This window comes from Cryptomeria japonica, chromosome 6, assembly GCF_030272615.1.
Source record: "Cryptomeria japonica chromosome 6, Sugi_1.0, whole genome shotgun sequence".
In the NCBI taxonomy this organism is placed as follows: domain Eukaryota; kingdom Viridiplantae; phylum Streptophyta; class Pinopsida; order Cupressales; family Cupressaceae; genus Cryptomeria; species Cryptomeria japonica.
Window position 1 is genome coordinate 387,257,586 of NC_081410.1, and position 27,885 is coordinate 387,285,470.

Sequence of the window (27,885 nt, forward strand, 5' to 3'; positions counted from 1 at the left end):
ATTCATGAAAAAAATATTTAATCCAAACTCTTTTAGTTTATTTCTAAAAATCAACCCCTACTATTTCTTTCATTTCTTCTTCAATTGAGTTAATTTATTACACACACACACAAAAAAAAAAACTCACTCAAGCAAATATAAAAGATGAGTCTTTTGGTATAAATTTCCTTTTTTTACATATGGATGAAAATTTCATTATATGTTAGGAAGGGAATGAAAAAATATAATTTGACAATGGATGGTATTAGCTCTTAATTCGACTAAGAATTTCAAAAGAAGTGAATAGTTGCCACTCATTTCAAGTGAGATAGTATAACAACAAAGGAGTGGCAAGAATACCATAACCATAACAATGAAGAAAGGAGAATGCGATCAAACATGCTACACCTCATCCTAGTTACTCACTAGGTCATTTTGAGTATCAACATTGCTAAAAATTAAAAGAATAAAAATTCTAGCAGCCTATTTCACAATTCACAGATGATTTTTTAACATTCACTTATCAAAAAAAACATCAGTGTAAGTAAAATTTGTAATATTAATGAGGTAAAGATGTACACTATTTTTTATCCTTTTTTTTAAACATTATCACTTTAAATAAAAAAAAAATGATCAAAGTAGATTATTATTGATGTTATTAAAAAAATATAGCACAAACAAAAATGGATACCATTCTTGATGTAATCTTATTTTGCCCTTAATATTATGAGAAACAAATTCATTAGATTTGACCATTTAAATAATATTGAAAAACAAAATCATAGAAAATAGTTTCTACCCATAATTTTCTTTCTCCTATAATTCAATAAATGACTACCATATTATTATATTTTCTTCTTGTATGCGGTTTTATCAAAATTACAGTAATTAAAATGATGTGGAAAATACGTAATCTCATTTTCTTCTTCATTTCTGAATCAATAAATGATTATTATGTTTAATTTTTAATTTTTGTATAGCTTTACAAATATTTTATGACACTTTAATATTTATAAGAGAGATATATCAGATGCATTCCCATTCCTATATTTTTTTGACTTCAGATGCATTTAATTATGAAGTTTTCTCAAGATCAAGATCAAGTTCATCTGATTTGCTACCCCATTTACAACAAGTTTCTCTCATACTCATAAAAGATGAATTCTTATAAACCCTTGCTCATAAAATATTAGTTTGATTCTAAAACTACACAATTAAACTTTGATAAAACAATATATAATTTATCACAATATAAAAGCACAACTTGCTTTAATCCTCTTATAAATAAATGTAATTACTTTCAGTATTTCCACTACAAACTTATTAAAAAGTAAACCCTTTTACCCGTTTAACATTCTACCAAAAACTTACTAAAATTAAACACCCTTTTACCCATATAAATTCCACCAAAAACTTATTAAAATTAAACACCATTTTATCCATATAGAACTCCAAATTGATCATATTAAAATATGAAAATCCTTAATAAAACAACTCAAATATAAAATATGACAATTCTTAATAGAACACACTCAAATATAAAATATGACTATTCTTAATAGAAATTGTTTCGAATACAAGAGCTATTACATAGCTGCAACACACATAAAACTATATAGATAACCCACAAACAAGATCAATTTGGTGTTAATTGATCTCGCTGTGGGTATGTCCACAATATTAGATCTAGATGTATACTTCCATTATGGAATTATAAATGATGACGATGATGATGATCAGGCACTGTGGCAGGTGCAACCAGTGCAAGTGCAGGATGGTCCACATTTGCAGTCATTCTCACCCATCTCCAATTCAAAGCTGAACACCCCCCACAAATTATCCCATCAAAATTAATATCAAATCTAACTATTACAAAACTATACACAGAAATAGAAGAAAAAACCCACCTGATGTTGAAGTTTTTCTCAACAATCTCCACCCCAAAGCTGTTACGCTTCTTGCTGCCATCATCCCACAATCATCACAATATTAAACATAACTTCAAAAACAGTAAGGCAAGAGAACTGATTATCAATCTACTGTGAGAAACAAACCCCTCAAAATACAATACAAATTATGACAAGAGAAAGAAGTTATAGGCTTACGTGCACTGGCTTTTATCAGCACAGTCGCAGTTACCGCAGGTAGAAGACATGTTGGGAAGAAGATGAAAGAAACAAAGGAAATTGTGGTGTGAATATGAATGCAAAGAAATAGCAGAATGAGTTGATATGTGGAAATGGGTAGTCTGTGCTTATGATTTATAGAAGGTGGAGGAGGAATCTGATCATGAAAATGGGGCAGTGATGATAATCAAACGGGTGGTGGAAATGAAGTCTTGGTGGGGTTGGATTGTGTGTTATGCACGCTCCCCAACGTCCAATTCCAAAAAGAATCTCTATAATGGATGATTGTCCTAGAGCTTTCATGAACCTGCTAGTCTCATACCAATCAATTATTTTTGTGTTTGGTCAAAGTGATACTACTTTCCATTTATTTAAATATCTTGTTTCAATATTTTTAATAAAGTTTTAACAAGTTGAGTACATGATGGTATGTTTTTTTATTACGTTGTTGATCAAGGTTTAAAATTTTAGAGATGCAATAAATAAGGGTGATGATGAGATTGTGCTTTGGGTGGCTTTAGTAGAATGGATACCTCTCAGTGGAAGAATTGTCATCTTAGATTCGTGTTTCTGATACTAATGGATTGCAAATATTTCAATTTAAAGATGCTTGATGACCTTAAAAAAAGACTTTACCAAGTTGTGATTATGTTCATTTTTAAATGCATTATATATGCTATTCGTTGAAACTTTTTCTTTTGACAGAGCTCTCATTACAAGGATAATTCAAGAATGAGCTTTGACTTGCATTTGTATTGTAGCTCACATGCAAGTTGAAGTTGGGGTAAATTGTGTTGAAAATTAGATACTAATGCCTTTTCTATAATTTTTTGGACCCACAACAATTAAGTTATCCTTGATGTATTGAAGAGTGTTCAAGATGTCATGCTTTGAATAATTATGATCATTCAAAAATTCAAGAAAGTAGATATGTATTGTTTTCAATATTTTGAAATATTTAATTTTCATGCTAACTACTTGATTTGACTTCGACTTGCATTTTCATTGTAGCTCACATGCAAGTCAAATTGGGCGCAAGATGTAGTGTTGAAAATTGGAGACTAATGCTTTTTTTGTAATGCTTTAGATCCACAACAATTAAGTTATCCTCGCTATCTTGAATAGTGTGCAAGATGACACATTTTGAGTGAATGTTGACAAAGAATCCCATCTTTACATGTCCCTATCATCACTCATCTCTAGGATCTAGATTAAGTCTCCATATTTGATCACTAATTACCCTAGTTTAGAACCATAGACACATTTTTGTAGGAACATGATGTTGTAAATTTATAAATTATTTACAGTTTTTTTTTCATTACACCCATTTTAGTCATCTTGTTGCATGTTAGTGCTCTTATGTGGACAAGGTGCTAAGGCAATACACTATGACACACCTAGCATGCGCAATAATTTACTAAGCATGACGAATCAAGTGAAATACTTACTATGGGCTAGAGTCATTATGACAAACTCAACCAATGAGATTTAGAGGACCCTACATCTTACCTTTCAAGATACTTTCTTAACATCTTTGGTTTAAGAATAAAATGGATATGTCAACCTAGAATGAAAGTTAAGGGGCAAATGAGTCCAAACAATATAGTCCCTATACTAACTTGGGCTTCAAGATTTGGCCAACAATTTTCATTTTGCATAGGGAGTTCAAATTTTAGGGTTGAAACTACAAGACCTTTAACTTTGGGGTCCAACTTGTAATTTATAGTTTAGACTTTGAAGTTTTCTAGACATTGCTTAAACTATGCAAATCTTAATCCCTTTATAGAGCAATAAATATTAATAATTTGAATTTAAGGATGCTAAAATTTAGGAGTCAAAGTGTGATCCTAATTTAGCATATCAAACTTTAAATTTTAAATTACAAATGGAAGCTCCTATATAATGTGTAGAGAAACGCAAATTCTAACCGGAGACCAAGTCAACCTTTAGAGGTTGACTAACAATATGCTTTTTGGACTGTGGGGTGTGATGTGCATTTTAAAAAACATGCAAACGTTTGGATATAGGTTGAGCAACTACAAGCTTGCAAAATAGACTTATTTGATTTGTAGCTTATATTTTAGAGTTTAGCCCCTATAATGCAATTGACACTTTGGCAATTAGGTGGCAAGTCCAAATTAAAGTTAACATATTTTAGATTTTCATGTCTAAAATGAAACCATAAACATATAAATTTTAATGCTAAGGATGAGCAACTTATGCACTACAATTTAGAAACCTATAATTGCATGCAAAGGAATTACAAGGTAGGAACACACAAAAAAGGCTTTTAACTGAAATGAGGCATAACTTTCTTGTTTTCAATATTGTACCAGAACAAAATTGACCAAGAAATTGGGAACATGTGGTCCCTGCATTGGCTAAGTAAGGAATTCTCAAATACCATAGAAAAAAATCTAATCCTTAAGATGAAAATTTATTTTCTTAATAACAACTCATACAAGAAAGTGACAACGTTCATGAGGGAAAAACAAACATAGATGATAGAAACATCATTGACAATAGAGCATCATACATTCTTCTAAGGAGAATTAATCCCTAGTAAGGCTATGATGTGCATAGCTCCAAGAGTTAAGAAAAGAATACATATTAATGATATTAATCATAACTATACACAACTAGACAATAGGTTTGGGTACACCATAATAAATAAGAGTTTGCATCACTTCCAAGGATGGAAAATAGTACAATACACTAATGTACAAACAATTATTGCAAATTACACATTTGAACATCAAAGTTTCTAAATTTACACATTTTTTATAATTATGAAAAGAACAAGATGCCATATGTCGAGATATAAATAATTCCAGTTTCCAGAACATTCTAAGGCAGTTATTGGTGCCAATGAAGAGGTAAATCGAGGTTACAAAAGATGACCCCATTAGTGCAAATAGTGGCTTCAAATTGTATATATTTATGATAGTGTATTTTCTTTGTAATGAGCAAGCCCGTGTGGCTATAACATTGTAATTTCTAAATGTATAATTTCATTTTATTGAAGAAATTGAAAGTGTTTTTTTTTTAATTTTTACATTTTTTGTATTAGTATATGCTATGTTTTGTGTGAGTGTTGGGTGGAGTAGCCCTTCATTAATAAAATTCTACAAAAAATATATTGAGCCCACTAGAGACATAAATCTACATACAAGGATATGCAAAGAAATTGAAAGTAGTTATGGATGCCTAAGTGATTCTATGAATGTAATGCTAAACATCACACATCTAGAAATAAGAATTGCACTATTCTCTAATTGTATGAAGGATATTATATCTATACCAAATCATTTACTAGATCTAAGGCCAATTTTATTTTAGAAGGATGTGTTAATACATTAAATTCTTCAACTAGAAGAAAAATTGCATGACTCTTGATGGATTGAAAGAATGCATCTAATTGAAACATGATTCGATAAATGGATATGAGGTGGAGTTATCAAATGGAATTAACATATCACTTATGTTCAAAATTTCTAATTTGATAGAGTATCATGAAGGAGACATTGAAGTGAGACCAATAGAAGCACAATTGAGTAACCGACATCTAATCCCAAGGAGGAAGAGATAGAAGAGATCTTGGATAGCCATGTAGGAAGGAGTAAAAGAAATAGGTAGTATGAAGAATATCTAGTTAAGTCGAAAGGAAGGCTTGTTGAGGATTCATCATGGTTGTCTAAGGTAGAGACTATCCATCTTGATTTTCCTCTAGGATAAGAAATGTGACAAGGTCACTTCTCAAATTACCTTGGGTATCTAATGCAAGAGTATTTAGTGGTACAAGGGAAATCTTGCATCAACCAAAAAAATGTATTTTACTTTTATTTTGTAGGTTCCTTTAGTTGTCTTGAAGCCCACGATGATAGTTATGAGGTGTACGATAGTCTAAAGTTTGAAATGACCAAAAGTAACCACCTATTATTTTTAGTAATTTAACCTATATGGGCATGCATGAACATGAAAGATAAGCCAAAGGAAAGAAATAAAAAATAAAAATGATTGGTGAAAGAAAAATCTCAATATCCTATATCATTTGGGAGATGTTAAAGTTTTCATCCTAGGAAATTTCATCATAAATTTTTTAAACTAAATCTTGAAGACCTTAGAAGTTTTTATCCTCTGTGTATTAATTCAAAGCCATGATTTAAAACTGATGTATAGCCAATGAGGCATTTTACAATCTATCAGTGAGATAGTACTATCAGTGACATATTATTCAGCCAATGAGGCATTATAAACATGAAGATTTCAGATTAAGCTAGTGAGACATTTACAAGTGGTTTTTATTCCCCAAGAGGGTTTTCCACTCATGACATTCCTTGTGTCAACTTTCATGGTTGTATGATCAATTTGTTTTAGTTGTTTGCTTCTTATGGATATTCAAGCAAATCAAAACACGTTATTTAAGTTGTTTTAATTTATGGCACATTATTGGAACATTGATTCACCCCCCCTCTCCGTGTTCTTGTACTCCAACATAGTTGGTTACAATGTTTAGGCTAGAGGCCAAGGAGCTTACTACCGTAAAAGGACTTGCAAAACTAAGGCACACAACCTTAGGACAAGAAACAAATGATTTGTAGTACCAAGACTCACTATATTAGGGCAAGATACAAATGAGTACTCTAGCTACCAAAAGGAATACACATTATTTCAGCATGTATAAAGAATCAATGAACTAAAATGAACAAGATCTCCTAATTATGAAATTTTCCTTGAACCACTGTGTCAAGCAACCAATATCATGGAAAACACATTTTATCACAACTGCTATCTCAAAGCTCTTCTGAATTGTCTTTCACACTTTTGCAATATCAAATCTTCTTGTGCATTAGTCACATCTTCTTCACTTCAATTTAGATACATCCCATACTCAACTCATACATCCACACTCCTATGTACACAAGATAATTCATTGAAACCCTAGTTAAGGGTTGGCCATAGATAGAATAAACAATATTACATAAATTTGGCCACCTAGATCTATAACATCAAATGTGGTCCACTCCAAGAGATAGAGAGGATCCAAACATATCACTACACATATTTTCCAAATTATTACAATGAACCGTATGTATCATCGTAAATTGTACACCCTTAATTGGGTGGTATAATTCCATGCTTATGTTAGCACTTGTCTCAGTGTGTTTGCATCTTGTATTTCAAACTTTTTAGACATTAAATTAATTAATTTAATTAGATCTAAAAGTCTTCTTTCATCACTTCACACATCATAAAATTGGGCCCTTAACCCTAAGTGTGCCCCTTTTTATTTTATTCTTTCAATTAATTAAATAATTCAAAAGCCCTAATTATGTCCTATTTTGACCTTCAAGGTCCGATTCCACATACCTAAACACCTTGAATCATCGCATCCTTCTGGAATTGACTCTAGAATCACGATACCTTTCTTCCCTAAAAATTTGAGAAAAAATTGGTCGAACCGATGTGATGTCTCTTGGTCCCTAGTTTTTCTCCTTGAATTTTGGGATCATGTTTTGGTGGTACTTTTATTTTTAAATCCAAAGGATTGCAAAATTATATTGATTCTAGGTTGGCCTATGATAAAAAAACAAAGTCAGGGTTTCATACATATAGCCTTCTCTTTCATCATTTGAAAGATCCATCTAGAAATTTTGAAGGAGCCTCTTATGAAGTGAAAGTGCAGGTTTATGTAAAGTATTCAATCAAAAAATCAAGAACTTTTCAAGTCTACATCAACCATTTTAATCATGTACTATAACTTTGAAGATATTGAAGAATAATAGGAGATCACCGACTATTGATTGGCCTGTACCTCTCCCTTAGGGATTGGTATGGTTTCATGTTATTTTCATATCTTTGTATGAGCTTCATAACAATCATTTTCAGATTTGCATTCATGATTTAGATCCATTATTACATTTGTGATTGAAGCATTTACATTTACATTTACATTCATTTGGGGTTTACTCTCCAAGCATAGGGTAAAACTCTAGATTTACTTTCTCGTTCATTTTAGGATCTTGCACACATACTTTCAGTACATTACTAGCTATTTGTGGAGGTGAAAATCACCAAAGCAAGGGGTTTGACTAAGGCAAAACCCTATATAGCCACTTAGACAGTTGTAGGTGGAGGTACAAAGATCTAACAGACACACAATCTTCAAGACTGATAGAACACAGAGGTGCAGACTCAAGGCTAGAAGAAGATCTTAGTTTTATGAGACCAGGGAATGGTGCCTTGGTCCTTTGTGTTTTGCAACCTTTTGTGGTAGTTAAATATTGTAGGGTTTTAGGACCTGATTTCTAGAAGGACAACTTTGTGTAGTATCAGAGACCAGGACGTGGCACCATGGTCCCACTCAGTCAGCCTCAAATTTTGATGATAGGTGCACATATGAATTCCTTTTTCTTCTCTATACTCGGTGTATTGGTTTCATATCTACAATTTTCAGAATTTCAGTTTACATTTGCATTCTTTCTTATCTCTCTTAGCATAGTTGATCATTTCATTACATTTGGCACATCTCCTCTTCATAGAAATAAAGGAATAGAAACCCTAAAGATATTCCTTGACACACTCTCTATCTCTCCTGCAAGAAGTAGTTAAAGTGGATAATCTCCTTAGGCTCTTTCATATTCCAATGTGTGCATGAGAGTAGGATTAGGTCTTAGTTTACTTGATTCCATTTTCATCCTACACATTTTGGTGAACCTGACATGAATCCAATCTTCTTAGGTTTGAATTTATTAGTTATATCTAGTTATTGCATCTTTCTTTTCATTCAAAAACATAATTTAAAAATAAATAAATTATGCATTGTGTGTTTTAAGTGTTATATGCACTTTTTATTTAAAAAACATTAGATCTTTATTTGCAATATTTTCATTCATATGATAATGCATTTGCTTAAAATGTTTATGATTTTAGTAAGGAAGAACTTGATGAAGCTCTTGGTGATTTTTTATACCCTAATCCTTCTAAACCAACATTTTACTAAAACCTAATCAGCCTTGTTACTATGTTATTTCGTAGTGATGATGAAGGTAAGTTGAATGGTTCTTCCCTTTAATACATTCCTATCAACTCATCCTCCAAATATGGTAACATGATGGTTTAAAAAAATCCTCTTAATGATGACTTGTCTCCTTTTGAGTCTAAAGACAAATATCACTATTGCCATTATCTTGCATTATCACTATGTTGGATGATGCTCTTAATGATTTGATGACATTCCAATTCCTTCAAGCAAATATCACACATCTAAAAGGTTAATTAACATGATAAATGTGAATGAAAAAAACTTTCAAACACCTCCTAATAAGCCTCTCTTTGTGATTCAAGGTGGTTATGATAATGATCCCTTTTGCACTACCAATAAACCCATTATCACCATGCAAGGAGGGTATCTCACTAAGAGTCCTTATGAGTATGCTAAATAATTAACTAGAGAGAGTTATAATTTGGTTGCTCATACATACAACACAAGAAACAATAGGCAACCCAACCATACTCTATTTATTCCATCTTTACTGCCTAATCCTCAACCTATTCTTCCTAAAGCACCTCATATTTCACAAACTCTTAGTAAGGAGTATGATCTTATTGAACAACTTAAAGCTACTCTTGCCAAGATATCCCTTTGGGATCTAATTAAAACTTCTTCCATGCATCATGGAATGTTACAAGACGCTTTAAAGACCTTAGACGTCCCACCCATGGTGACACCTAATAATATGGCTTCTTTGATTGACTCCATGACAACACCTAAAGCTCAAATTGTATTCACACACGATTAGCTACCTCCTCGTGAAGTTCAACACCAATATGATCCTCTTATGATTGTCGTTCTTATCAATGTTAATGCTATAAGATGAACCCTTGTGGATAATGGTTTGTGCCTTAACGTTTGTAGTGTTAATGTAATGCCCCGCCAGGAACCCCGAAGGAAAACCCACAACAAGGGCGAAACAATTTTTTATAAAGAATAAACATAATAAGTGCATAAAACACGACATGCATGATAACACAAGTGAAAGACTTACACCAGAATTCCTTAAGGGTTACCAACGAAGGATTAAAACCAAAAGATAAATTCCACAATTAAGGTTAATCCAAGAATCCATCATTAACTCAATGTTCACAAGAAGCCATATACAATATCAGATTACACCATTGAAAGATTGAAAGGATACAATATAATTTCTCTTCAATAAGCATGTACACATAACATAAAGGAAATTGATAAACAACATCCCAATCTTAGGATTACATTGCTCTTCCTATACATGGCTTCTCAATATACATATAAGAATACAACTTAACCAATTACAAGGTTACAAAAGATCATGATACAATGACCACATAGGTCTCCAAATATGAGATAAGCATGAGCCACGAACCACAGAAAACACTTGCGAAGCCAATCCTCGCATGAGAGTACAAAAAAGAACATCCGATGGGAAGTGGCACTACCACTCGACCATGTAATTCCCAAAATGGAATCACTCCACCATGCTAGGAGATAACTGAGGACCCTCAAGCAAGCAAAAGCATGACATGGTCGACAAAACATTATGACACCATGACAACACAAAGAGACTCCACAATAATCCAGGTGACTCAACATCACAAATACACAAATGACTTGATATCACAAAGTACAAGTCAACCGACATCTCACACACAAGTGAACTTAAAGAGAGAGTGTCATCACATAGCTTACGATGGTTACCATGGTCGGCCTCCATAGGTCCCGGCTCATTGTCTTGGTAACCTCTCCTGAAACTCCGGTTCCAACTAAGTCTCATGCGGACCATACCAGCCTTTCGCAAAGACAAGGTGGTCGGTTTGCCATTCCAGGCCTTCTCACTATATTATGAGCCTCAATACAAGCACTCACCTATGCGCGAGGTACAATATCTTTATTAATGTTTGAGAACTACTCACCTAATCAATTAATTAGATTATCACTTATTATCTTACTTTTGAAGGGTCATCCTGCCTACCACTTTGGGTGCAACCCTCTCTCGTTCAAAAGCCACTCTCTCAAAGGACACTAAACAAACATGGTCACTCCATGAGGACCCTATGGCGACACAGACAACCATAAAACCACTATCCAAAACAAGTGGTCAAAACAATGACATACTGACTCTTGGTTAACCATAAGGAAAAGACACTACATGGTTAAGACAACAAAGTCATCATATATCACTTGGTCAAAGGTACCAAATACGCCACCACAGGACAAATGAACCATAGACTAGAAACAAAACAATATAACTCTTGCAAGGAAAACTAATTTCACTAAGTCCACACTCAGACAATCTTTGAGAAAAATCAGCATCATAAGCACTTGAAACATCATTGATTGAAAATTAAATAAAACACTCTATTACCATTCACATCTATTCAACTTCCAAATCAATATTCCATCTAGGATAAAATTCAAGTCAAATACTCAACTGAATGAAAACATGAATTCCTAATAGGCATTTAATTCATTTCTAGAATATATATCCAACTTTAACCAACTTGCATTACTAATTCATGCCTTGATTTGCATTGATAAATTTATTAAATTACATAATAAAAATCACATGAAAAATCACCATTTTCATTTAACACTAAAACCACTTTAAAATATATTTCATTTTATAAAATTTAAGTTCATAGCATAAACCAGTTTGTACCAGTAAGGGTACAAGGTCAAGCGGTAGCCAAGGCCAATCCGTAGTAGTGTTGCTACCGAGGCAACAGACACTACCTGCTGGTAGTACCGCTACCGCTGGTAACGGGCCTACCGACCGGTAGTGCTGCTACCAACTGGTAGTAGCCGCTACCAACTGGTAGCGCTACTGCTGATTGGTAGGATTGCTACTGTCGGTGGCAGTTGCTACTGATCGATAGCATTACTACCAACCAATAGCGGTGCTGCTGACCGGTAGTACTTCTACCTGCGGGTAGCAGACACTACCGACCCACGTGGTGGGACTATCCTGCCCTGGGGTAAGGTAAAGTCCAAAATAATACAAATTCTTACTTCTTAAGAATTTAAAAAATCACAAGATACTAATCGTTTAAACATAAAAAAAGATTCATTTCCAAATCGTTTCACAGGCACACACACAGTGCCAAGATCCAAAATTCAAATGGATATTTTTTAGTAAGGTAAATGGTGAACTATAATCACACAAGAATCCCAAATCTTGGGCAATAAGATAATAGGAAGCACACAACAAACTAAATCCAATTCATTCTATTCCCAAATAGAAGAGAAATCTAAGAAGTTGATTTTCAAGAACACAACATACAACAAATAGAGAAATGAACCATTTCTTTCCTAAATGCAAACATATGATATGAATTTCACAAAACTAACAATAATAGACACTCTTTCTTCCATTCCAATCATTCCACAAGAATCTATAGGAAGATTTGCATAATTTCAACACACAGGAAGCAAACTGAAAAATTCAAATTTAAATTTAAAACAAGAAGAGATTATCCAACCTTGAAGCAAACTAGCAAGCAAAATGATGGAAGAATCCCAATCCTTGAAACCCAAATCAAATTCTAGCTCCTCCTTCCAGAATGATTTACCAAATTTCTCTCCAGAAATTCTTGCCCCTTCTTCCCGTGAATCTCCAGGCATATATGGAAAAATAATTTTTAACCTAAACTTTCTAGGTTGAAAGTTATTCCATCCAATCAGATTTTAATATTTTTAAAGTAAAAACAATCAGATTTAGCTTTTTCCAAAAACAATTCTTTTCCAACAATTAAAATGAAAAAGTCAAATGGAAAGGTAAAAAGAAAAGCTTTTTATTTTATTTTCTATTTTCCATAATACTTTCCTTCAACATAATCATTTAACATTTAAATGGCTAGGCAATTATTTATTTTCTTCCACAATATATATTTATGCGCTTTACACAATGAAATAAGCCATTTAACCATTTAATCTAGCAAATCATTAATTTAATTAAATCAACAATCTCAGAGCATAATAATTAACTAATTACGCCAACATAAGATAGCATCTTCCATTTAATTAAATAACCATACAGATGAATGAAAACACACAAAATGAAGAATGATCAAATGACGACTCGCAAATGACCAAACCAAAGCACTATGACTTGCATACCAGCCAGATGAGAAAGATAACCGACTGACAAGACTCACACGAGTGTAACTGTAGGTCAAGTTAGGGTCCAACAACTATCTCCTCCACTCCCATCGGACATATAAGGCATGCTCAGACCTATGAAGCCAGGTGGAGTCGATACCCCGTACCAACCCGGTACTTGTACCTGCAATGTCCTGCACCAAAGAACCACACATGCATATAGACAAATATATATATATATATATATATATATATACAGACACGACACACACACCGATGAAGGAGAGTCGTGATGTTCCCTGTCTCACTAGAGCGAGTGAAGGAAAATCATCTCCTTGCATCCCATACACATGCAAACACACAACACATAAATAACACATCGCACATATAGGGTAAGAGTGTCAGTCCATGATAATGATACATAAAATAACATTAATCATAAGCACTGAGATACTACATAAAAGCATACACCACAAATCCAGATAAAGCATGAAATAACATCGCATATCATCTGAATCAATATACAATAATGTTCCACTGAAGTCAATCAAAAACATACAAAAAGAGTCTGATCAAGGAGGGGTGCTATAGTTAACCTATTACACAAGATTAAAGTAGACAACTCTCTTATCAAACCTGATTCTCTTACTATTCATGACTTTGATAATATGGCTAGGTCTTCGCTAGGTATTATAACCTTACATGTTAAGGTAGGACCTGTTATTTTGACCCACACTTATTCATGTCATGCCTGATAGTTTGACTTATAATTAATTGTTACGAAGATCATGGATTCATAATATGCAAGCCGTCCCTTCCACTTTGCATAGGCAAGTTAAATTCATTTACAACAACAAGATGCTACTTTGTTTTTCGATACCAATCACCAACCTTGTTTACAAACATCTTCTTCTAAGTCTTCCTTGACTAGTTCTTCCCCAACTATTTTTGATGCTTCTTCTAACATCCCTTTTTCCTCAAAATACCCCATTTCTCCTAGCGATTCTAATACTCTTGAAAAGGATTCTACTCAATCTGAGTTTTCTCCCAAAGAAACCTTTTCTCCTGAAGAGGTACTTTTAGATGATGATTGGGGGTCTTTAGAATTTACTCCTACTTTTGTGGGAGAATATGAGGTCCCTCCATAAGAGTTTAAGATTGAAAAGGAGAAAGATAAGAATGAACCCAAAAAGCAACCCACTTTGTCTAAACCATTAAGTAACAACTTTGTGGCTTCTTCAAGACTTACACCTTCACCTATTTCTACTTCAATTGATTATAACATTTAGACATATGATACCTCACCTTCTCTTACAAAAATGGCTAATCTCTATGGTCCTAGTTTCCATATCTTAGCTAAGAGTGGATATAATGTAAATGGTTGTGGTGCTCAAGAACAAGGGACAAAAGTTTATTTGGAAAATAATTTTTGTAAATTATCTTTTGGACTTGGATACAATACCTTCAAACCCACTAAAGCCTCCAAGAGACCATCTATTAGTGTCAATGTCATTTTCTCTTCTTGCAAGTCTCTTTCGTCAAAGCATCCTGAGCATATTGACTTTGATTCTATTGTGCTATCTTTGGATGTCTTTTCTATTGATGATTCCTTGACCGAGTTTCTAGGAGCCTATGATAGCCTTCCTCATTACCATCATAATCATGGATTTCCCTATTGTTTGAATGCAAAAGCATACTTTAGGGAAGATGCTAAATTAATCAAAGATAACAATGAGATAATTAAGGAGTTCCCTCAACCAGTGGATATCCATTAACAAAGCAACCTCCTGATAAGTGATACTTGTCGATGTCAAGATGGATCCTTGTAATGAGAAAAAGACCATAAAGATTGGGAAATACCTAACCAATGAAGAACAAAACAAATATTCTGAATTTCTACATGAATTTCTTGAGATCTTTGCTTGGTTATAGTCTGATATGCCTGGTATTGATCCTAAAATTGTTACTCACAATATTGTATTAATCCTTGATGCTAAACCCGTGAAGTAAAAAATTAGAAATATGAATCTTAAAATAGCCCTGCTTGTCAAAGATGAAATTGAAAAACTCTTAGATGTAGGATTTATTTGCCCTATTGCTTATTCCCCTTGGATTTAAAACATTGTCGTTGTAGCTAAATCTGACAACAAGATTAGGATGTGCGATTATTTTCAAGATCTCAATAAGGCTTCTTTGAAGGATGATTTTCTACTTCCAAACATTGATATGATAGTATATTCTACCGCTGGTCATGATTTGTTATCTTTTATGGATGGTTTCTCAGGATTAATCAATTTTTCATTAATCCTCAAGATCAATTCAAAATTTCTTTCACCACCCCTTCGGGCATGTTTTGTTGGGATGTGATGCATTTTGGGTTGAAAAACATAGGCGCGACCTATCCATGTGCTATGAGTCTTATCTTTCATTATTACATGCACAAAATCCTAGAAGACTACGTTGATGCCATCTTAGCTAAGTCTATATTTCGTCAAGACCATGTTAATATCCTTCGCCAGGTCTTCAAAAGAATTTGTAAATACAACATGTGCTTGAACCCCCGAAAGTGTGTTTTTTGTGTGGATAGTGGAAAACTATTAGGGTTCATAGTCTCGCATATTGGTATTGAGGTGGATACAAAGAAAATAGGTGCCATAGTTAATAGGTCACCCCATAGAAATATTTCCCAATAAAGAAGTTTGCAAGGAAAAATACAAGCTATTCATAGGTTTGTGTCACAACTTGCAAATTGAAGTTTCCCCTTCACTCAATTGCTTAAGAAAAACATCACCTTCCAATGGAATGAGGATCGTCACAAAGCCTTTGAAGATTTAAAATCCTATTTGGCTAATCCTCCTATCCTACAACTTGCTATTCCAACTAAACCTTTTCTTCTATACATAACTTCTTCTTCTCATGCTCTGACAACTTTAATGGTGCAACATAATAGTGATGGTAAAGAATGCTTGGTTTATTATATAAGCCACACTTTACTCTATTATGAGATCTGATATACTACAATAGAAAGACAATGCCTCACCCTTGTCTTTGCAACTCATAAGTTGAGACATCATCTTTTGAATGCCGAGGTTCATGTTACCATCAAATTTGATCCTTTGAAACATATCTTTTCTAAAATGGATCTTTCAGGATATCTAGCGAAATGGGTAATGATGTTGACTGAATTTGACCTTAAATTTGTCTCTCTAAAGGCAATTAAAGGGAAAGCATTGACCGACCATCTAGTAGACGCGCCTTCACCTCTCACATTACCTAATCAATAATTCTTCCTTGATGAATTTGTCCTTCCTATTAACACTGATGAGACTTGGAAGTTATACTTTGATGGCTCTAGCCATTGTATAGGTTCGGGGGCAGGCATTTTTTTAATATCTCCTATCAGAAAACCAATTCCATTGTCTTACAGTCTCAAATTGCTATGTATTAATAATATTGCTGAGTATGAAGCCCTTATAGTATCTCTTAAAGAGGTCTTAACTTTGAATATCAAACATAAACATCTATGGTGACTCTCAATTGATCATTAGACAAGTTACGAGGGTATATCAAGCTAAGCAAGATAAGCTATCACAATATTGTGACTTGGCTATATCCTTATTGGAAAAGTTCATCTCCTACACCATGGAGCTTGTCCCTCAGAAGGATAATAGACATGCTGATGCAATGACATGTGTTGCTTCCAGGGATAAATTTAAGAACCCCCGCCCCCCACCCCCTCGGGTAAAGGTGTAAAATCTTGGCGAATATTTTAATATTTTGGGGGAAAATATTATTTTTTTTGGTGTTTTTTTTTAATAGAGGAAAAATATTAAATTCCGTTGGCAAATTTTTCTCAGTTGCATAAGATTCTACAAAAATTAAGGTAAGTTTTTCATTCTTTTTGGGGAAAAGAAAATAATTTTATTGGCAAATCTTTTTCTTTTTGTGGATTTTTTTTTGAAAAATAAAGGTGAATATTTCACTATTTTTGGGGAAAAATAATAATTACATTGGCGATTTTGTTCATATTGCATGAAAAAAATGGAAAAGTTAAGGGGAATCATTCATTATTTTTGGGGGAATATAATAAATAAGGCCAATCTTCCATTACTCATTGGAGAAAAAAACTAATATAGCAAACACATCACATCTGAGCTATAAGTGTTCTTCATATCCATATGAAATCTTTTAGAAAGCTTCTTTTTGGTACGTATGAAATCTTGATCGAGGATTCTTTGTTATCCTTTTGCATAGAAAACTCAAAACAATGCATGTGTTAGAGGAACAAAAATACAGAGGATAACACATATTTAATATTCAATGAGAAGCTATTAGTATTAATTTGTGTTGAGGTCTGTGAGTCATGTATAGGAGTCATGACTATTGGAATGAAATCTTTCTTGTGGAATGAGAGAAAAGTACATCCCACACAGATTAATATAGTATGTGGAATAATCCAAAGTATAGACCTGACAGTAAATTGCTGCTACTTCGCAAATCGAGAAATAGGGTCATTATTCGTATGTTGCATTTTAGAATGTAAGAGATAGACATTTTATAGAGATAAGTTTTTAGGAAGTGTTGTTGCCTTGCTTGCAGAGGATTTAAAATGAAGTGCATAGAAGGTGCAGCTAAATTCTGGCATAAGAAGATATGGCTGAAGGTTTGTAGATGTCATGAAGTAAAGAAAATTGATGACTTATCTTGTAGACGGAGGGTTATTAAAATTTCCAAAGATAACCAGAGGGTTATTAAAAGGCTCGAGTGCAACTGCAGGCTTCGACTGCAGTTGCAAATAATTCTGATCTCTCTGGAAACCACCATGTCCCCCTTATAATGGGTAGAACATAGAGAGAAAGCTAGGTGAAGACACATGAGATGCGGTTTTGGAGTCAAGCATCCTTTCTTGATCAAAACTCTTAAAGTTCTCACCTACTAGGAAATGCAATGAGAATCTTGTTTCTTGATATTCTCTTCATCAATAACCACAAATGTGAGATAGCGGCATGGATCATAAGGTAGTTCACATTCATGGAAGCTTTATGTGTCTCTAAACCAAATCTTTCATGAATATTGGCTTGGAGGTTTTACGACATTGCATTGTTGCAATACATGTTACACATTCTTGTAAAAGGTTGGTAGCTTGTTGCATTCCTTATGATTATAAAAGGAATATCAAGCCCGTAAAGAAGGTTTCTATAATTTTATCATCTTTGGGGAGAGTAGAACTAGAAATGAGGCTTTGTCTTGTCAACTGTGTAGGATGGTTTCATGGTGAAAGAATGTACACTTTCTTTCAGTAGTTTTTTTAATTATTTCATGAATAGACTACTATATTTATTATCGTTTCTAACATTGTCTTCATTTGTAGTTCATTTGTGCATCTTTCACAGTTTTTTTTGGAAAATAACCCATATAGAAAGTGTACTGCATATCCATTGGAATGAGAAACATACTTTTTAGCATGTATGAAATCTTCATCTCAGATTCTAAGCGATCTTTTTGCATAGAAAACACTCCTCCTGTCAGAGGACTTTATGCTTGTCATTTTGATGAAGAGTTGCATGGGTACAAATGCTAGTTTGTTCTTGAAGAAAATATTGAATTGATGGTTAAATGATCATAGCAGACTAATGAGTTTTGATCCTTTCATTAGGTGGCATGAAGAGCTCTGATTCTTTGGAAAGACAAAAAGGTGAACTTTTAAATTTAGAGCTTTGAGGTTTTTCATAAATCGGTAGCAGTTGAGTTGATCAAGGAGCATTACAAATATTTCCCTCTACACTTGTTCAAGAACAATGTCAGAAATGGAATTCCCATATGCAGATGTTTCCTGTGTGTTCATAAGATATAGGTTTAATGACACTGGGTGGAGAATATTTCAGGAAGGTTGTGTTTATAGCAACACAACAAATTGCTTTGTAGCTAAAGGGACTTTCAAATCGGAGGAGGTAGCTAAAGAGATTTTAAAGGCTACATATGGCCTTTCCCTAGCTGCCTACATTTTCCCTCTCATCTCCTGAAGCCTAAGAGCGAGAGGGAGTGGGGAGGAGAACAATGAGGATAGGGAAGAGTCAGCTCTAGCAAAGAGCCTGTTTAGTTAAAATTGATAACTAAAGTCAGAACCCTATTTTGATTACAATACCCATATCTGGAGCTCATCCAATAGTTTTTATAGCTAGAATATTTCATCTATAAAACTACTCTAGTTTTTATAGTTATAATATTGCATCCGTAAAGTTATCAGCAATGCGATGGTGGCGCGACTCAAGTAGTTGAATTTCAACAATATTTTATTCTTCATCATGGTCCATGATACTTTCATGATAGATTTAGTCATATGGTTTGATAAGTTATCCTGCTCTATTTTAGGTTTCATATTGGGAATATATCATTTCCATGCGTATAAAACAAACATATGCCAAATAGAACATGACAATTGTATACAACCTGAAGCTTGTTGCATTCCTTACTCTTATAAAAGGAATTACAAGACTATAATTAAGATTTTTTTTTTGAGGGAATCTTGGTCTCTTTGGAAAAGGGTATAGTAGTAGTGTCTATGTTAGAATGTGGAGTCTTCCACAGTAAATAATGTATATACTTCTTCAACAATATTAATTAGTTTATGATCTGTCATGACAATTACTATAGATATAGTCTGTAGAATGTACTTCTTGATCTCACATGAATGATAATATCAATGGTTTTGTTATTTGTCTTTGCAAATCTCTTGTGAAAGTGAATTTTTATTTATGGGTTTATATATTTGTATAAAAAATTAGAGTATATATATATACACTATTAATAAATATTGCGCAAGGCAACTTATGGTAAGTGTGCATTTAATGAGACATTTATGCTGAAGCTGATCGAATGCCTTTAAATTAGGCATTAGGGTATTACCATATTTTCACATTACATGTTCGAGTTGGAAACAGTGAGGTGGGAGTGACGGACACACCAATTATGCTTAGGGAAACGAAACCACAGACAAAATTTGTAGGTGAAGTCACAAATAAACGGTTAGGGGGGGTCTTGGTGAATGGCCACCTGTACATAATGCATGTGGTCAAGAAAGTGATAGGGTTGGAGTTTCTGATGGCATATCACATGCATAGGGTCAGTTCAGACATTCCAACCTTTTTCTTGCCATGTTGTTATATGTCAGGGTTTCCAAGGAGTAGGCGAAAAAACTCATCGAGATGGTGTTCGAGCATGCATATTTGTGCAACATTAATGTAGTCATCGACAATGTGGATGAGAACCTCCTCATTCCCTTCCCACATAAATATTACATTGGAAGGGTTTTTTAATTTCCAATTGTGCAAACACAAGATGCGCAGTTGTTGTAGGCACGAAGCAGTGATATACCATGTAGTATCAATTTCCTCATGTATGTAGCCAAAATCAAGGAACTCGAGGAGGACGATTGGCATTGGGACTACCTGACCATTGAAGGGTTGGTAGATGAAGATGAAATTGATGAGGAGGATGTGGCTAAGATAGTAGGGGCGCTGGAGCTAGGGAGTGGAGAGTAATGGATTGGGGATGACAGATGCAGTGTGGAGGAAATTGTAGTAGGTGAAGCTCATGCTAACTGTAGATAGGATTGCCCGCTCATCTTACAAGCCAAGAAAGTCAGGGAGGAACGTGAAGCTACAAAGGTGGAAAGGTGGAATGGGAATGTCTCCTAGCCCTGAAGTTTGGTGTAGATGATTCATTTTGTTTTGATACTTGAATTTTGTATTGTGGGTTATGGGTTGTTATGGGTGATCATTGGAAATTCTATCAAGAATGTATTTTCGACTACAAGACAAATACTGTTGTATCTTTTTCTTAAATCTTAATATAATGGGTGTTGGCCCTACCTAGCTATTCACTTATTAAAAAAAACTATTCAAATGATTTATTTTGGTGAATCTTTCATTATTTTGGGGGAATCAAAATATATTATAATGGGTGTTGGCCTTGCACAACTATTTACTGTTAGGGTTTATCAGATTGTCACTTTTATGGACCTACCCGTAGGTAATATGATATTTTATTTATTTAAAGCTTAAAAAAAGATTACACAAAGATTGGAGTGATCAAATAACCTCCATCTGATCCATCTATCTATACCCACCACCATCAAAGCCAACTCTGAATCAAACCCTAATACCCAACTCCCATCCTCCTTGTGAGCTCTCTACATCTCGCCTTTAGCTCATCTTCTTGCTAGTGAACAAAGGGTAGTGGGTTTGCAGGCTCCACCGACCCTTCAAAAATGATGAAACCCACTCTTGGAACAACCCACTCCCAAATTGAATCCATCCCTCCAAGGTATTCTACAACAATTTAAGTTTGCAAGGCCCTCTTCACCATGTTTGCATCCTCTTCAAATTCTAATCCCAATGCTCTACCATCAATGTATTGTTTGAGCTTTGTTATACATTTAATTTGTATGATTCGACATTAATTCCACCTCTATAAGCGAATGAGGCACTTTTTGGTTTTAAATTTATTTATAGCTTAGATTTAAATACTAGAATAATTTATTCACTTGTAATATTAAACTACATTAAATTTTATCTTTAATTTTCTTTCGGTTATCCATACAATGAGCTGCAAGTGCTAGTTAACTATAAGCCTGTAATTAATTAATAAATCAACTTAATGACCATTGGATGATCACAGATCAAGGACATAAGCTCTATTTCGGCCCGAAGTTTTGAAGGACAAATGTTTCTTCAAAAAGTCTCCAAAATAGAGATAGGTCTGAGCATTGTCTAATTAACTATTATAAATTGTATACTTAATTAACGAGGAGTGATGAGCCCAAATAATGGCTCTATTTTGATAGAATTTTGTCATAATACTCTTTCCTAGGTCTTGTGTTTAAACAATATTTGGATCAGGAAAACTCCCTAGTTGGTGTCTTTTTAAGTGTTTATGAATTGATTTGTCTGATACTTAAAATTGTCATTTAATGATTTGTAGTGGGTTTATCTATGCAAAATATCTGAATCAATCTTAAATATGGTTTAATTTATGTCATGCTAACATTGGTAGATGCACATGCTTTCTGTGCACGTTAACACCATGATGCATGGTCGACTGTGAAGTAAGGAAGACTAAGATGGTGGATTAAAGGAGCATCAAACATACTGCCATGACGTAGACCCAATCAGAAGAAAGTAGCATTGAAGGAGCCTATAACCACTTGATCGCTTCTTCAATAGAGTGGTTGTGGACATTTATGTTTGTTCTTAATGGAACTCAAATCTAGGAAGGAGATCATGCTATATTTTCTCAGCTGCAGGACAAATGTTGATTTCCTGCATTGACTTCTTCTTTTAGTAATAAATCTGTTCACCTATTCCATTGGAATATGGATTGATCAGTTAGGAATCTATTGTAAGTTTCCATATAAATAAAAGGCCTCTCTCCTCTCAAAGACACAATGACCATAGACTTTGTAATATCCAGCTCTCAAGTTTATGTACTTTGCAGTCAATTCAGAATAAAGAAATCAATGTTATTTTGAGCCTATCAGTTGTTGTCTAAGAATTCTAGATATACTCACTCAAGGGGGCCCACTTGGTGAGTAGTCCTTTGTATTTTGAAGTTAGTCTCCATTTCACAATAGTTGCTATTTGGCAATTGACTATTCCTGCAGCCATTGGAAACAGTTCCTATGACTGTTCCTGCAACAACAATGGGCAGAGTAGTTCCTATTAACTGGCTTGAACTTCATCATTTGGTAATAGTTGCTTGAGTTACTTTTTGGTTGTTATGTTTCTGTATTTATTTCAAAGAATTTCCTTTCCTGTAGTAGGATAGAAATGGTTGCAATATGAACTTAGTGCACATACCGTGCTGGCCCGTTTCAAGTTTATGTCCCTGGTCGATAAAGTAAACAAGCCTTTGCTACAGGAAAGCTAGCTATTCAGTAGGATTTCCAAACCCTGAATTGGGTTTTATCATCTAGTTGCCATTTCGGTTGTAAGGACCAACAAGGAGGATAGATTGGGCCAAACCTTTCTGATGTGTCCTTTGACCTCCAATATGCATAATCTTATTGGTCCACTTAAGAAGAGCCTGCCGTCAGTAGGGCCCATGTGCCATGTGTGCAACATGGCTGCAAAGTTAAGGTAAAAGAGAATCTTGATCTAAATGTGCAGTCGTGCGGAGATCTAGACCATTGATATCAAAGGAAGTACACAATAGGGTAAAATATGAAAGTCATTAATTTTAATTTTTATTATATTTATATTGTGAGTGTGATTCTCACCATGGTTTTTCCCATGCTAGGTTTTCCAAGTAAAAATTATGGTTTTCATGTGTTTGGTGTTTTTTTGTTTCATCTTGCATTGATGTTTAATTTCTTAATGATAATTGATAAGTACTTGTGATTAAAGAAGTTTAGGATTTGGTTTAGACTAATTCACCCCCCCCTCAATCTTGTTGCGTGTTCAACATAAAGGTTAGGTCATAATCCATAGCATCATATTCACAAGAATATGGATTAAAATTATTACATATAGGCATCATAAATACATCCATAATTGTCTATAACATCATAGTATAAAAATTTATATATATGTAACTATCACATAATAGATACATACATCTATGTATGCTAAATATTGACCTATTTGTAAACCCTAAAGATCTAACTACTAACCCTAGATCTACAAACTAATTCAATTAACCAATAGAGAACTAAAAATACATGCAAATAAAATGAAATAAACAAAGTATAAATTTATTCATTACTTAGATTTAAATACTAAATTAATAAATCAACTTAATGACTATTGGATGATCGCAGATGAACGACATAAGCTCTATTTCGGCCTGAAGTTTTGAAGGACAAAGGTTTCTTCAAAAAGTTGCTGAAATAGAGACATGTTTGAGCATTGTCTAATAATGAATTAACTATTATAAATCGTATACTTAATTAACTGTTAGTATATACTTAATTAATTTTAATCGATGACATAAGCTCTATTTCGGGCCCAATTTGTGAAGGACACATGTTTCTTCAGAAAGTCCCCATAATAGACTTAGAGACAAGTGTGAGCATTGTCAGAAATGAAAGATTTTAATAAATGAATGTTTTTAATAAAAGAAAGAAAGAAAAATAAACCAATTTTAACCACGGTTTTTCCCTTTTAGGAAGCTATTGAAATTGAGGGAGATAGGTCATGGAGGGTGGAGATTAGTCTCTGCTTCCAAGGCAGGGGATTGGTTAGCATCAACCATCCATAGTTGTTTTCCCCAAAGGATCTGCTCTAGTTTAGACTGGAGATATCATGTGGAAATGGGAGGATCGTCTGGAGAATAGGATTGGTGGAAGTCGGGCAAAGATGACCGAGTATGCATAGGAATTGGATAGGGGAATTAGTTAGATAATGAATATTAGTACCATTGTGGCCTTTTCTATTTTTGGCAGTTGTGTCACGAAGTTGGTTATGGGCAATTTGGAAGGGATGAATCTAGATTTAGGGGTGCAAGAAAGTCGTTTCAAATTTAAATTTTTGGGTAAGTCCCTAAGAGAAATACAAAATGAACTCAACAATGCAAACAGATAGAGATGAATTCAGAATAATATTATAACACTTCAAAAATATGATCACTTACCTTTAGGTCACTAGCAGTCGCCAATGCAGTCAACAATAATGGTTGTTCTTGGTCTGAAACTTCACTAGTGATCTGAATCGAGAGCCCAAAACCGACCAAATTGTGTAGAGATAAATCTGATCTTTGACTGCATTTATACCAATCCTTATTTGGCGATTTCAACGACAATTTTATATGGTATATAAATATTTGGCAAATCACACTTAACTATAACATGTCTTATGTAATTTTTGAGGCGATTATGGGTCGTCCAATTAATTGGCAATTATAATAGAGTTGTTGAAAGTTGGGGTGAATTGAGACATGCTTCCACAAAATTCCAAGTGAATTGGGTCCTCATGGCCAATAAATCTTTATATGGTTATTTTTGAATTATGGCCATCTATTAAGACAACCTTGGAAAGTGTAGGTGAAAATATTGAATTTTGCATGTGGAAAATGTAGATTCTATTAGCAAAATATTGATAGAGATACAATTAATTACATAAAACAATGGGTGTTTGGGCCATGTATTTGATGGATATTTATAAAGTTTGGGCAATAGGGCCACCCTCGATTGATATAATATATTCGCCATTTTCCAGGTCACCGACGTGAAATATTCACCACTAAAGTAAACCCTGGTCGCTTCCCTTGTATCCCTAGAGGACCCTATGGTGAACCTTAACTTTGTCATTCATAACCTTTCTTCTTTGGCTATTTCTGATGGTCTTAGTGATGTGGCTCATTGTTGTGCTATAGATTCTAATGAGTGGTATTCACATATCTTAAGATATTTAACTGATGGCACATTCCCAGATTCTACAAGTAAGAATGCTAGAGATAGGATTTGTAAGTTAGCCATGAGATACATTATCCTTTCTAATTTTCTTTATAGAAGAGGTTATAATGGTCTTCTCCTCCATCGTCTTAACAAAACTGAGATCTCGATTGCTCTTGAGGAGGCACATTCAAGTGCTCGTGGGGGGAATTTTGGGGGCAAATCCTTAGTTCAAAGGTTGTTCAGAATGGGATATTATTGGAAAACCATGGAAAAAGACTCTTTAGTGTTTATTAAGAAGTGTCATCAGTGTTAGCAACATAATAATTTGATCCATACTCATGCACAAGAACTTAGGTTACAAGTGGTTCCTTGGCCCTTTTCCTTATGGGGTTTGGATATCATTGGTTAAATCTCCTCTCCTTCATCCCAAGGACATACTTTCATCATAACCACTACAAATTATTTTACAAAGTGGGTAGAAGTAGTTCCTCTTCGATCCACTACCACTGAAGTGATCTATCAGTTTCTCCTAGACAACATCATTTCTCAATTTGGTATACCTTCCAATTTGATCTCTGATAATGGAACTTTATCAAAGAACAAATATGTGAATAGATTACTTGAGAAATATCACATTCAACATCACTTTTCAACACCTTATTATCCTCAATCTAATGGTCAAGTTGAATCCTCTAATAGAGTTATTAAGCAAATTCTTTATAACACCGTAAACAAGAATGGTAAGGATTGGCATACTCAGTTGACCTATGCCCTTTGGGCCTATTGAACAAGTGTTTGCATAGCCACGGGTACAAATCCTTACAATCTTGTTTATGGTACTAACGCTATTATGCCTTTAGAGTTAGAGATTCCCTCATTGAGAATTTCTCTTAAGGGGATAGTTGATGATGATTCTTATTGGGAACAACACCTTCAACAACTTGAAATGCTTGATGAACAATGCATAAATTCTCTTGAGCATATTCAAGCATATCACAAGTCCTTGCAACAAAGTTACAATGATAAAGCTATTCAATGTTCCTTCTTTATGGGTGATTTAGTGCTCTATGAGAATCATCGTAACGTGAATGCTTTACCTAGAGAAAAAGTAAAGTTTAGCTTGAATTGGCTTGGACAATACATCATCATTGAGGTCTATGGGTCAGGTGCTTACAAAATAGAGGATATGGAAAGTATGCCTCTTAAGGAACCCATAAATGTTATGCATCTCTATAGATACCATGCTTAAATTCCTTTCTTTTCCGTTTTTCTTAAAATTGTATGATGTGTTAGCATGTCTTCATTAAAGCGTGCAGTATTAAATTATTATTATTTAATTTATATTTCTTCGTTCTTGACAAGAATATTTTAAAGTCTTGATTGTCTTGAATTCATTGTGTAAATATTTAGGAATTTATATTTTCTTATGCTAGCTTATCATGCAATTTCCTTTGTGTGTTTAGGTTAAGATACATCACATTATGTTTAATTAAACCCTTAATTAGATCACATTAGTTATGTATTTTTTAACTTAAACACATCATCAAATGTTGGCAAGAGACATTTCAAAACTAGTCATATATTGTCATTTATGGCAACCCAAGTTAGTTATCTAACCCACAATGCATGATTTGCTTATACTAGAAGTTAGAGTGAAGATTTGGTTACATCCGATAATTTAGATCAGAGCATCTCACATAATACATTATCTTGATTGGTATTTCATTTTAGGCAAATACTTTGTGTTGCGGAGCTAAGGGAAGATTGATAGATGTTTGGAGTACCGAATTCCATGATTTCAGGCTCTGGTGATAATTGTTGTGCCAGTTAGAAGATCCGGTATATCGGTATTCAGTTTATCAGTGCAAGACAATCGACTTGTGTGGTAAATCCTTATGTAGATTATGTGGATCAATTTTGGTGATTATTTTTCTGATCCAGGTGTTTATTTGGAAGGTTGTGGTAGTGCGTGGACAATTATTTTGGTCCACATTAGTATTTTGATTTTAGATTTAGCCGACAATATGTACACGTTTCATAATATGCTAAGTGGTCTTGAAGTTGACATGTGGATGATCTATTATCTTGGTGCATATATATATATATATATATATATGAGATGTATTTTATCATTTTAGTGTGTGTGGTAAATGAAAAAGGTGTTGGTGATTGATTGTGCGTAATTGCACGTGCACAGATTAGAGATTTATGCTCCAGATCAGAGTAGAACAATAGAACATAGTAGCATAAGG

The 27,885-nt window shown here is 34.0% G+C and overlaps 1 protein-coding gene across 1 annotated transcript in view; it reads right to left on the bottom strand.

Moving 5' to 3' along the window:
• Positions 1–1,516: 1,516 nt before the first annotated feature.
• The window catches only part of LOC131876611 (uncharacterized), a 32,270-nt gene continuing 5,901 nt past the window's right edge, over positions 1,517–27,885 (bottom strand). The window contains exons 3-5 of the mRNA XM_059222050.1: positions 2,085–2,262; positions 1,887–1,940; positions 1,517–1,797 (exon numbers count right to left, since the gene is read on the bottom strand). Coding sequence (XP_059078033.1) covers positions 1,691–1,797; positions 1,887–1,940; positions 2,085–2,262 — 339 coding nt within the window. The 3' untranslated portion in view covers positions 1,517–1,690. The remainder of the gene's footprint in view (positions 1,798–1,886; positions 1,941–2,084; positions 2,263–27,885) is intronic.